The sequence below is a fragment of the Pteropus alecto genome, unplaced genomic scaffold (genome assembly GCF_000325575.1).
Source record: "Pteropus alecto unplaced genomic scaffold, ASM32557v1 scaffold146, whole genome shotgun sequence".
In the NCBI taxonomy this organism is placed as follows: domain Eukaryota; kingdom Metazoa; phylum Chordata; class Mammalia; order Chiroptera; family Pteropodidae; genus Pteropus; species Pteropus alecto.
In genome coordinates this window covers 33,704,939-33,718,772 of record NW_006442107.1, presented here as the reverse complement: position 1 = coordinate 33,718,772, position 13,834 = coordinate 33,704,939, and the positions used below count along the sequence as shown (strand labels likewise).

At 42.4% G+C, this 13,834-nt stretch overlaps 1 protein-coding gene across 1 annotated transcript in view; it reads right to left on the bottom strand.

Annotated features, from left to right (window-relative positions):
- Nucleotides 1–4,007: 4,007 nt before the first annotated feature.
- The window catches only part of APCDD1 (APC down-regulated 1), an 18,750-nt gene continuing 8,923 nt past the window's right edge, over nucleotides 4,008–13,834 (bottom strand). The window contains exons 3-4 of the mRNA XM_006920083.2: nucleotides 5,947–6,268; nucleotides 4,008–4,459 (exon numbers count right to left, since the gene is read on the bottom strand). Coding sequence (XP_006920145.1) covers nucleotides 4,008–4,459; nucleotides 5,947–6,268 — 774 coding nt within the window. The remainder of the gene's footprint in view (nucleotides 4,460–5,946; nucleotides 6,269–13,834) is intronic.

The following is a 13,834-nucleotide window of genomic DNA, read 5'->3' as shown; positions in this document are numbered from 1 at the left end:
AGTGACTTTCATAAAAAATAAGAAGGCTGGAGCAGTTCCTTAGATGTTGACAAAAGTACCAATTTATCCTCCAGCTCAGGAGGATGATGATTGAGCTAGTGTGGTGGCCAACAGAGTATTGGAGACCCAAGGCTGCAACGTGAAGTTCTCTGAGCTCACAAAATTGCCCCAAACTCTCATACCTCTGAATTCTAATGTAATGGCTACATTAAATGAAGGGGGAATGGAAATGGTGGTGTTCCAGAAGGTGTAGGGGCCAAGGAAGTGGTCGTACAACAGATGTCAAAAACTAAGAGACCAAAATGAATCCATGGAAACTACAGCCTTGTTCTTAGAATGAGAGGCCACCAGTCAGATCCTGAGACCCGCTTTCTGGTAGGATACTGCATTTGAGTAAATATGTGTGTTTGTCCAGTCTCATACACTTGGTAACATACAACTTGGTGTCAGGTCTTCCCTGGAGGGATGTGACCATATTGTCGATTTTATCACATCTTAGCCAGTGGAGGAGTTGGAAGCCTTAACTTCTCTAATATTTTTTCTCATGATAGTGTTACTTATGCGTATTGAAACATCAGGGAAATGAGGTTGTAATAAATATGAGAGAAGCCTTAATTGCACATCCAGAGAGTGTTTACTATGCGATCCAGAAACACTCTTGGATCATCACAGGAATTTGAATAATCCAGTTAGTATTTTAGAACATGTGATTCTCTTACTGGTGAGAAAAGAATGCTTATATATTTCTTGTGAATCTAAAAACCAAGAGGAAATATTTATTCAAGCTACCTTTATTTTTTCTTGATGCTGATAAATCCTTATGTTTGGACCCATAAAAGTTTGGATGTCTCAAAATGGCCAGAAAAGTCTATGCAAGTTAGAGAAGTTCTCTGCGTTAGAGAAGTTCTCTGCGTCAGAGTAGACCCACTCTCTATCTCCACCCACCACCCCTTCTCCCATATTCCCACCTTAGGATATTCAGCATACTCCTATGAGGACAGTGTCCTGAAATGCCTAATTAGATGCTATCTGTAGGTTTATATATTCCATTGCCAGGTAACCAGTATGTCTAGTATAATAGGGGTTGGGTAAACCATTTTAAAATAAAACATTGCAATGTTTCTGGACTGCTATGGACATCATCTTTGTTTTCAAGATACAAAGAGATGATGGAAGAGAGAATGACTCTTTAATATATTTTTGTTCGAACTTTCCCTTCCCTTCAACCAGGAACCACAAGTCTTACATTCCAGTGGCTTCTAAAAGGTGTGTATGAGGCCCTGTGGAGGATGTCCGGGACTGCCAGCCTCTCTAACAGGGATCCTTCGTGCAGAACGCCAAGATTTACCCCAGCGGGCAGCCACGGCACTACAGCGCTGCGATGGACTGCTTGGGATGAACATCATCACCCAGAAGTCAGGCGCTGCCTAGGGCGAATGTTATTACTCTACAGCGCACAACCCAGCTTGTCATATCTGAACAAACGACCCTTGTTCTGTACTGGGTAGATGTGAGACTGCAGGAAGCTCCTTTCTGAGTCCAGAGTCAACTTGGACTTCACAGAGTTTGAAGCCTGGAACACACTCAAATTTTATCGTTGACCAAGGAACAACTTTCTGATCCTGTTTTCAACCTGCTACCCAGGAAGAGAAGTCTAGTTCCAGTAGGCCAGTGAAGTTGAGAAGAGCCCTCCTTTACTTACTACGTTTCCCAAACCTCGTATTTACAAGTAGAACTACCTGCTACTAACTTAGGGGTAGATTCGTCAGCACCTGAGTGCTTATCATGGAGTATTTTAAGCTTGTTATGGAATATTCTAGACTCAGTCACACCTTCCTCAGAGATAGCATCTTAGCCTTAAGTTCAAATTCCTGACTCTCAAACCTGAATAACTCTTACAGATAGACTGCCATGTTTCTTCAAGGTGATAGGAAATCACCTGGAATGCAGATCTTCATGGGATATATGGGGGGCTTAGAGATGCTTATTGTTAAAATAAGACGTGATATAAATGACTGATAAAGCAACAAATGGGCATAAATCTGTGTCACTAATATGTGAATAAAATATATTGGTCATTTTATGTAATTATAGTCCTTAAAAAGAGATATGACCATGTGTATTTCATGTCATCCCTAAGACATATATATATATATAACATATATATATATATATCTCATGTATTATACATATCTAAATATGTACATGTGCATCTATATACATGTGTGTACACATTTATATGTAGCGCACATTTTAGAAGTGTGAATAGCTAACTCTAGGTAAGTGGCTATAAATCTACCACTTTTAGAGTAAATCACTGAGGTATTCTTTAGCAGTGAACATAAGTTTTCACATAACTTTATTATATCCTTTAAAGATAGCATTAGTAGTAATTAAATAGATCCACAGGTAAAATGTGTTTTGTGGGAGTATTTTTGACATCGTTGTTTATTAAACTTGGCAGACATTAAGTTAGCATTTTTATTTGAATAAACCTCCTCAGTATGCACCACAACTTAAAATATAATCTAAAGATAAAGCACTTTGATACTGCATGCCATCCTTATAACTTAACACCACATCGAATGTTATAGCATTTCATAAATTTATTTCTTAAATACAAGTATAACTCTTGGCCTCCAGCATGGTTTCCACGTTTACTTTTAGCCACATCCAGGACTGTAGTTGCTCACCAGTTCATTCTATCACTGTCTACTGGCAATGACACTTGGTGTTCAGATAGCACCATTTGTAATAATCCAAAGTAATGGGCAGACATGACTCATACACGCTACCAATGTTTGTGAGAAAGAAGCTCATATAGTCTGTGTAAGGTGACCCTGAGACTCTCTGCAGTGACAGAGCCAAGGCAATGGCAGGACAGAAACTGAGTCGAGCTGGCATGTCCGGGGCTAAGGAGACTGTACACAAAGCCTGGGTTTCACACAAGTCGAGGGTCTAATGGAGCACCTAGCTTGGAAGCCCACACTGTACTCTCTTTAAACAGCCAGGCCCTTAAACACTAAAGCATGGTCTCTGAGTATTCATCTTTGAAGGTGGCAGAGATGCCAGAGTGAAGCACCATCTGCTCACCCTTGACCAGATCCAGCATCCAGTCCGGACAATGGTCCCATGAAGAGGAAATGATGGAACCAATGGGCACTTTATTGGTCATGTGGCATTTACCACATGGTCACCATCCCGTGCTGCTCCTGTCTGTCTGGTAATAGGACTGCTTTTGATATTTGCTGGGCCACCCTTGTCTCCCAATCAGGTAGGAAAACAGTGTGTATTCCCCAGCCTCCCAGAAACCAGCATCTAACCATCATTTCTTTCCCAACAGTCTAAAACAATAGCTTAAATTATTTTGAAACTTTAATTACAGGTAGTTTTCCACTCAAAATTTGAAAGTTTGAATTCTCCTTTTTTGCATAGTCTGTCAAGGTGGTTAAGTGAAACCGGGTGTCTTTTCCTATGTACATATCTACACCCAAGTCTCTTCTTTATTATTAAACGGTGTCTTGATCACAGTCCCAAACCAATTCTGGATTCCAGGTTGTAAAACTCGGAAAGGAAAACAGTTTCAAAGGAAGACAGGAAGCAATCGTAGTAAAATGGCAGGAAAAAGTGTAGCTGGTTATTTGTTTCTTCTAAGTTCAACTCAGAAATATAATAATAATTAAGAGGAAGAAAAGAAGAGGACAGCTCTCACCCTGCTCCCTCTACCATACACATTAGACCAAAACGCTCTGTGGTCTTAAAGTGCAATCACTATTGTGAAGGCGCCCAGGCCAGGGATCTGACTGTACAGAGTTCAAAGCAGAAACTTCAAACAGTGCTGCTCCTGACTCAGGCTGGCAGGGAGGATGGGGCAGAGAAGGAAAAAAAAACGACAGTTCTCAGGCACTCAAGTGCATTGGAAGAAGAAGTCTCTTTTCTTTTCCTAAGGAAAAAAATCTGTAAATTGTGAGGAATCTGGTTTGGAAAAATATAACTTTTTAAAATTTCTATCTGAGGACATTCCAGTGCAGCAGAGTCAAAAGGCAGATGAGCACAGCAAGGAACCGGGGACGAGGGCTCCTCCCAGGTGCCTGGCTCCCATACTGGTGAGCCCTGTGGTCCTCAGAGAAGTCCTCGGCTTTGGGCACAGAGGAAGCGCACTGGACTAAGGGCATCTGATAGGATGTGGCTCTCTTCTCGGGCCTGTCTGGACTGGACCCATCACTGGGCCTCTGGCCGTTGAATAGTAGATAGCGGCCACGAGCATCCTGTTCCATTTTGAAGATCTCATACTCTGTGTGAGGTAGTTTGATTCCCAGTGCCACGCAGCCATTGGTGTGGGTCACATCCTGCTGGACGCCCACCTGCCAGGAGCCCTCGGCGCCACACTCATTCCCATTGAAGACGTTGAGGAGCGAGGCTGTGGCCGCATCCATGGGGGTGACCTTCATGTGATTCACTGCATAAGAGAGAAGACAGTACCGTGACTCTAAGGGAGGGAGCATGCAGTACAGAAAGCCCACGGAGCATCTGTGGGCAGCACCCCATCTCCACAAGGCCTTCTGTTTCAAAACCAACCCTTACATCCACCCATCTGACTGCAGCCTGCATAAAAGCATTGTCAGCTAGAAAGACCAACGTGTTGCTCTGAATGAAGATCACACAAACGAACTGCAGGTGTGATCAGAAAAAAACTACTACATTTGGCATATAAATGTTGAGCCCAGATTGCAATTGATCGCACTTGTGATAACAAAATCAAACTTTCACACAAAGTGTCTCCAAGGAGTCGTCTTTGGTGACACTGACTCTTTGTGACTAACAAAATATTCAATAAAACTGGAATTTTATTTTTATGAAAAGGTCTTGAAGTTTTAAAATAGATTTGTTGTCAAACACCTATACTAGTTAGAAGTCTTATAAATTAATACTGGCCCATAAATCAGGCAACTAAAAGGAACAAATATATGAGTAAATGTATTAAATACAAATCCCAGCACCTGTAGAGGACCACTTTTGAAGGCCCTCCCAGGGGCCTTCAAAGGCCCTCCCACTGTGTTCTCTGTACACTATGAGAGCCTTGGGGTGAAATCAGACAAAGATGACTGTTCTCCCAGCTACAACTATTAAAGCTCCATTCTTCCTGGAACAAATCTTCCTTCCTAAGAGGAAGGCTAAGATGCCCTAGGACTTACTGGTGTTAGCAGAAATACTTTATACTAAATAAACTGAACCAACGAATTCTATCCTGAAAGGGGTCACACCCAGTGTCCAGGCAGTCCCTCTCGGCCATGACCAAGCTCACACCATCTTACAAAGATGTACACGCCTTAAAAAGAAATCTAGTCATAGAGACCATGAGACCTCCCTTCCTGATAGTATCTCAGCCAATCTCAGCCCTTACCTTCCTTGCTCATTATGTATCCTAAACCTCTGACCTCTGAGCACATGACAACTTCTTGGTGCAAGACAAACCCAGCTTTGGAAGTGACAACTCTGAGGTCCTGAGGTGTAACTAATACCTGCTCTTTACTGTCCACTAAAGAGAGCACAGTGCATGCAGTAAGTATGATGTTATCACAGAAGTAGCTCAGAATCTGCCATGAGCTACACATAAAAAAGAAAACATGCAGACCTGAGATTTCATTCCTAGTAAGTCCTGGACTACACCTGACATCGTGCACAGTGGTGTGGGCTCCATGGCAGCACAGCCTGCAGGCCGAGCTGCCCACACTGTCTGGCCCTGCTCTGCACAGAGAGGAGCTCAGAGGCTGCTGTGAATGATGACCCTGGGATAGAAAGTACTCTATAATCTCTTGCCCAAAATCTCCAGCAGAAAAGAGTCCCCTGTCCTCAGGTTCTACCTCAACAAAAAAATGTCACAAAACTGCTCACTGTCCCTCACCTGTTGGGCTGTTACACTGGGATCTGAGGCAGGAGCCCTACCTTTGAACACAAACTCCGTCCCTCCCAGGACCCTAGAGGAGTGCACGCCCCGGCTATAGCGGCCCTTGGCGTAGATGGTGAAGGTGGGGTGCTTGCAGACGGGGTCTGAGTAGTGGTAGTAATGCCCTTCCCAGGTGTTATTGTTGTCGTGGAAGATGAAGTGGCGCGTGAGAAAGAGGACTTCGGGCCGAACCTCGCAGCGCTGGCTCACCCACTCGCCATGTAGGCCGACGGTCAGGTCAGCCTTGGGGGGCAGGAGGGGCGGGCGGTGCTCATCTGACCGGTGGATGATGCGACAGGCTATGCAGGCATGGTCATGGTTCTGCAGTCAAGAAACAAACACTTGTCAACTACAATTGAAAAATAAAAAAATACATTAAAAATAAATTAAAAAAAGAAACAAACATAAGGAGAGACCTCTGTCTTCATGAGTGATCTTCAAAAGGTCATGTGCTTTCTGCAAATGCGGCTCACTACATAGGGGTGGGCGAGGCACCTGGTCACCACCACTTGTGACCAGGGTACCAGGAGGCACCTGGAACCGTGCCATGTGGCACAGACAGGGTGTGTGTGCATGTGTGCACACAATGTGTTTGGCTGATATTAGAAATGTGCCTAAATATTTTAGCTGTGATATGGACTCTCTTTAGAATCCCATTACATTTTCAGACCACATGTGCTGAACTTGCATCACCTCACACCCATTAGGATGGCTATTATTAAAAGAATAATAATAAAAATAAAAATAAAAATAAACAGAAAATAAGTGTTGACAAAAATGTGGAGGGATTAGAATCCTTGTGTATGCACTACTGGTGGGAATGTAAAATGGTGCAGCTGCTATGAGAAAGAATTACTATATGATCCAGCAATTCCACTTCTGATTTATACCCCTAAAATTGAAAGCAGGGTCTCAAAGAGATATATTTTCACCCATGTTCATAGCAGTATTATTCACAATAGACGAAACATGGAAACAACCCAATGTATACTGACAGACAAATGGATAAACAAAATGTGGGATATCCATGCAATGAAATATTATTCAATCTAAAACAGTAAGGAAATTCTAACACATGCTACAACATGGATGAATCTTGAGGTCATTATGCTAAGTGAAATAAGCTAGACACAAAAGGACAAATACTGTCTGATTCCACTTATATGCAGGACCTAGAGTAGTCAAACTCACAGGAATAGGAAGTAGAATGGTGGGTGTCAGGGACTGCGGGGAGGGAAAATGAGAAGTTAGTGTTTAATGAGTACAGTTTCAGTTGAAGTAAACAAAAACGTTCTGTAGATGGATGATGGTGATGGTTACACAAGAACATGAATGTACTTAATACCACCTATCTGTACACCTAAAAATGGTTAAGATGGTAAATTTTATGTTCTATTTTACTACAATTAGATATTTTTCATTAAAAACAATTATGAAACACAAAATTTAAAAAAGAAAACACAGTATCCAATTGCTGATGAGAAAGGGAGATGCCTGGTGATTAGAGGCAAGAGTTCTTTCAAAGGAGGAAGCAAAGGAGACAGGAAAGAAGGTCAGAGCAGAGCCTCTGTGACGTTGGCAGGCACACCTGTCATCCATCCATTCGTGTCTGCTGGCCTCAGGGTTTGGAAGTTTATGAGCTCTTAATAGTCTTCCTGCTTTATAGCTTTAAGCCATTTAATGAGTGAAAGATAGCTGCCTCTCAGTCTTTCAGGAGCACCTCTTATAACGTTATGTTTATAACATTAACACAGACCCTGAACCAAGGGCTGTCTAGATTTGTGGCTTAGAAAACCTCCTATAAGTAGAGTGGCCAGAGGCTGTCAGCCACATAAATGCTGGTGGCCTAGAGGGCTCAGGGCTTACAAAAAAATTAAAGTCAGGAGGACAGTAAAGTTGGGTTCTTGACCATACTGCCCGGCTGTCTGACCTAAGTCACAGTATACTTGCGAGCCAGGACCTGCCTCCTCTGGATGTGGGGACCATCTCTCTCTCTGCTGTTCTCCCTCCCACACAGAGAGCTGTAAAGCCAGTTGGACTAATAGGCACTGGCCATGCTAGAAGCATAACTCAAATCTAATCAGTGCTACAGTGGAGCTGACAGTTGAGGCTCAGCACCCTCGTGGACAGCTCATGGACCCCCGCCCTGCACGCCCCCACCCAGGGATCCATGCAGTGCAGCGGCTTGCTAGCGGGCAGGCACTCTGGGAAGGAATGCACTTGTTTTCTAAAGTCAGAAATCCAAATCTCCGAGGCTTTTCACGTCCAGCACTGACTCAATGTGACATTGCTGTGGCTGAGGTTTAGTTAAACACTCAGTCATCTCAAAGAGCAGGGGAGAAGTGGGCCTTCCAGCTGCCAGCCCTCTACATTCTCCTCCAAAGAGAACTCAGTGCTCACCCACGTGTTGCTGTGTTCATTAGATGAACCTAGAATTGTAATTCATGGGAGAGAAGGCTTCTTTTGCTAACAGGACAGCCACAGGGTGAGATGAAGGTGGAGGACTCGCTGTCCTGGGTCCCGATGCATTAGTGGGTCTATGGTTTCCTACGAAGGGCTCTGGGGGCACATGGAAGACGCTGCCCAGAAGCCTGAGGTCAGTAGCAAGCTGTTGTCTGAAAGCTACAGCGAGGAAATGGAGAAGGAAGAAAACCTTAACAGAGCCCATTAGGGCCATGCTTAACTGTATAAGAATAGATGGTTCCAGCTGGGTCCTGAAAGCCGTGGGCCAGGTCCACGCTTTCAGCAGCGACTGCAGCTTAGCAGCTGGTGTCCTTGGACAAGTTATTAATCTCTTTATGTTTCACTGTGCTCATATATAAAATAAGGAATGTTATACTTACTTGTATAACTGCTGCAAGGAATGAGCAGTAGATTAAGGTGGTTCCCACTCTGTGTACCCAGAAGCACCGCAGGGAGAAGTTTCTCAGGGTGCCAGAGCAGGGCGTGAGGTCACATGCTCGCACTGCACATCGAGGAATACTAAATAAATGGCATGTCCCCTCCCATATGTGCCACTACCTTTCAAATGCACATTAAGGTGAATAAGATACAAATTTAGTTAAAAGAAAGCATCACCGAATTAAGTAATTTTATCATTATGCATTTTCTTAGTAAACTACCAGGAGGTATATTTTCCAATCTTTTTTCCCTATAAGGGGTTCTGACACTCAAAATCTAGGGTGAGAAGTTAATATGATTTAAGTGTAACATATTAGCTCCCAAACCCAGGAAATAGCCCCTTCCTTCGTCATCACGATCAGCACATGTATCAGACTGTACCTGCTACCCCTGCTCCCCGGCCCCTGCCCTACGTGGTCAGAGTGAAACCAGCTCTGTCCTCAGATTCAAATCTCTGAGATTTCACAGACAGGAGAGCAGTGTTCTGGTGCTGGTGCCTGTTAGCAAGGACACTAAGCTCTGCAGGAGATGGCCCTGGAAAGAGAGAGGACCCTCAAGGAGCACAGGCCAGGCAGCTTCCAAATTACCCACAAAGAGCTCCACGCTACTCTGCTTGGAGCTCGCCAGCTGGCAGGCTGCTGCTGCTCCACGTGCACTCTGAGCAGATTCTAAACAGACCAAGTGGACTGCCTATTATATGCCAACCCAGGTTCCACCTCCCCTTCCTCCCATTCACAACCTGCTTTGCTATCTATAATTTGGGAATTTAAAAACATCAATTGTGACCACTTCATTTCTAGCCATTTTAAGAAAGTATGAGTCTCAATCCTTGAAAAGATGTTTGTTTCCTTCAATACCAGTATCAATTCAGGGAAATGCCCACAGAGCTTCTTAGATCAGACAAGTTATAGGTTTGGTGAGGGGAGGTGGCACAGCTCTCGGGCCCCGGCTGCTCCAGAAAGGTGCCACATCCAGCGTGGTAGCATCTGGTGTTCACGAGGTATTCTCCTTTAAGAAGAGCATGGTGGGGTCCTCAGCTCTGAGATGAACTGTGGTTGCTTCAGGTGCATGATGGTCCTCAGCTGAGGTGTTTCTGTTCCCCAGCAGACAAAGCAAGTCTGGTAATTCTGGAGAAGCTTGCCATCCACCACTTGGGTAATGTGAGAATTTAGGGAGGGAGTGGGAGGAACCCGGCCTTAGGTCTTGATTGGTCTTGCCAAATTCCTAAACTAGCAATGTTATTTTATTGTGGTAAATATGTATAATGTAAAACTTAACATCTAACCATCTTAAGTGTATAGTTCAGTGGTAAGAAGTACATTCACACTGTCGTGCAACCACCACCACCCATCTCGAGAACCTTTTCACCCTCCCAGACTGAATCTCAGCACGGATTAAACAGTACCTCCCCTTCTTCCCACCACTCAGCCCTGCAAAACCACCATTCTACTTTCTGCCTCTATGAATTCGACTACTCTAGGTACCTCATATAAGTAGGATCATATAGTATTTGTCATTTTTATGACTGACTTATTTCACTTATCATAATATCTTCGAGGTTCATCCATGTTGTAGCATACTACACAGAATTCCCTTCCTTTTTAAGGTTGAATAGTATTCCATTGCATGTATATACCACATTTTGTTTTTTATTCATCTATTGATAGATACTTGGGTTGTGTCTACTCTTTGGCTACTGTGAATAATGATACTATGAGCATGGGTATACAATCTATTCCAAACCCTGTTTTCAATTCTCTTGAGCATATACTTAGAAGTTGAATTGCCAGATCATATGGCAGTTCTATGTTTAACTTTTTAAAGAACTGCCATACCTTTTGCACAGCAGCTGCACCATTTTACAGTCCCACCAGCAGTGTACAAGGGTTCCAACTTCTCTACATTCTCCCCAACAATTATTTTCTTTTTTTCCTAATAGCCATTCTAGTGAGTATGAGGTGGTATCCCATTGTAGTTTTGATTTACATTATCTTAATGATCAGTGACGCTGAGCATCTTTTCATGTGCTCATAAACTATTTGTGTATCTTCTTTGGAGAAATGTCGATTCATATCCTTTGCCCATTTGTTAACAGGATTGTTGTTGTTGTTGAGCTGACTAGACATTTTTTTAAACAACACTTTAGCTGCCATTAAGAAACCAAAAATGTTGTAAACAAGGCGGGGCTCTTTGGCCTCTCTGTGAATATTGTCAAAATGGGGACGGTTTAGCTATATCTGGGTAAGGGGTACACCTTTCTGTTTTGTAGACAAATTAAAAAAAGAAACAACAACACTAATTTGTGCTTTTAATTTCCACCACCCTTGGCTTGAATAAACCCAAAATATCTATAGGAATAACTATGGAAAGCAGAAATTAAAGCCTATAAATTCTATTGGCTCTCATGTTTCTCTTTTCCAAGATGCTTTTCTTAAACAGTAAGTAGCCTTTCAAGATTAATAAATGGGAAGAGTTTTTCAACACGAAGAGTGATTTGTACTATACAAAATCATCTGCTTTATGAAGTTATTCTCTTTTTTTGGTCCATGCTCTGACACATGATTTTCACCCGAGAAGCTGTCAGCTCCCAGGCCTTCTGATCGGGCTTTTTACATCACTCCCTTCCCATGAATCTCAGAAAAGGCTATTTTAAAGTCAGGGTTTCTGTAAACGGAAGCTCTGAAGGTTAAAGTAGAGGGACCAAAACATGTTTCCTTGTTGCTATTCTTTACACCAACTATAAAAAGTTTTAATTCCAAATGGGTGGGGTAGGGGGGAAGATCCTTAGACAATTAATTAATCTCTTGAAAAAAAAAATCAAGCTTATTCTAAAAATCAACCTTAAACTTTGTAAGTGAGCAATATTCTAGGCAAAGAGTGGGGTTTTGCCCATTCTCCTTTCTGATTCCTGCCTAGAGTCCTGGTAACATGTTAAATAACCGCAGCTTGCAGGGACAGGGTATTTGATTCCAAAGAAGTTCAAATAAATACATCATCTCTTTAAGTTTACAACCTCCAAAAGAGACCATAGGTATACTTTACAGATGACACCACCGAGGCACAGAGAAAGGGAATAATGTGACCCAGGTGACTTTATAAGCTGAAAGGAGAAACTGGAACATAATTTGGTCTTGGGGCTTGCTGAGTGCTATTTCATGGCCCCAGGCTGCTTCTTAGGCTGAAGTCCTGCAAAGAACACATGTCTCCCTATGAAGGACTCCAGTCCCTGGAAAAGGTCTTCTCTGGCTGATGACTGATAGGGATTCTTCAGGCTTCCTCCTGTTCCCTGCCAATATTTATTTCTGGAGAGCTGGTTTGTCAACAACATTTGCTGACAGTATCCACTTGTTTCCAATGTGTTCCCAGAATGGAAGAAATGACTTGATATGAACTTGTTGTGAATAGATCAACTAGAGAAGGAGGATGAATAAAACATTTCTTGGGCTAAGAGTTTTGTTCAAGGAGGAGGAGAAATGGGAATAGAGGATGGAAAGTTCCTTTCATAGAGTCTTGTTCCATTGGATAAAAAAACACATTGTTTCTCAGGAAGAAATTTGCCATGGCCAATGACTGACGTTGAAAACTTTTTATAACTGCAATTCACCACATGTTTGATTAAATTTCTAGTGTAGGTATTCCTACATGTATATCCTTCCTGGATCTACTCCATTTCATTGTGAGTCGAGGCCAAGACCAATGTGCTCTCTTTTTCATATTTCCCAAGACATATAGGAGAGTGCAGTGGGTATGATAAAGGTTCTGAACTGACAGAATGATTAATTGATAGAAACATGTCATTGGATATTTAAAAATATGAATAGAGCAGGGCGGCGTTTATCTCAAACGATGAAAACTGATCACCTGATGGCAGGGGCCACTTGGGGTGCTCCTCAGATCTGGGATCCTGAGAGTTTATGATCTCAGGTTCATTCTGATCACCTAAAGGGATCATGATGATTCCACATTCTGAAGGATGTAGGGTGTATAGCCATGACCATACGTGTTGGGTCTCTTTAAGTGCAGTTTGAGGGGCCACCTCCAGAAGCTGGCAGTCTGTCTGCCCTCAGGAGCAATACTATATATCCAGAAATGGGTTTTCTAAGAAGTTTAGAATCTAAAAAGTTAGCTCACAAAGGTTTTTTTTTTTTGTTTTATGAAGTATCAGCAAATCATAAAAAAGATAATTTGGCCTCCACCTTGCCTCTACACACTATGTATAGACTCAACAGCTAGATAAAGATAACAATAATCAGCTGGTTCTTTAACAGAAATGACTTTAAAATGGTTTCAGAAGGAAAAAAAATGGTTTCGGAAGAAAATTTTTATTTACTTTTCACTTGTCTGTTTCTTCTATTAATTAAAATTCATATAAATAATTAAAGCAGACTCATGTTAATAATTAAATATGCTGTAAATGCAGCAGACCCCATAGTTTGGGCTGTTTCTCCTTGTCCTCTCTCTCTACAGTGTGAAGCCAGTACTCCCACACAGCAGGAACTTAATACCGACTTTCTGAATGGTTGAATTCCTGTTTGCTCAGGTTTTCACTCTGTTCTCTCAGCTTTCTCACCTTTTAAGGAATAAAATGTTTACCACTTGTATTGTCCCCGACAACAAGTATTTCCTGGTCTGCTAACTCCTTAACTAAAGAAACCTTGCATGTCTGTTTATCTGCTGAAATACTCTGGAATCAAGAAATATAAGAAACTGTTTCTGCAATAAAAGTGTATGCCAGCATCTGCATAGTGCAGCAATCGTGTGACACTTCATACCTCGGCCCACATAAAATGTTCCCGCAAGCAAGCATTCAGAATCAAGACCACATTATCCAACCCCAATTTCACATAACAAGTAATATTTGCTGCCTTATAGTTAAAATACCCAGCCCCCACAAGCAGGATCACCATTTTCCTTAGGAGCCACCCTTAATGAAAGACAGGCATTTGAAACCGTTTTAGGTCATGACTCCCTGAACCTCTGGTCCTC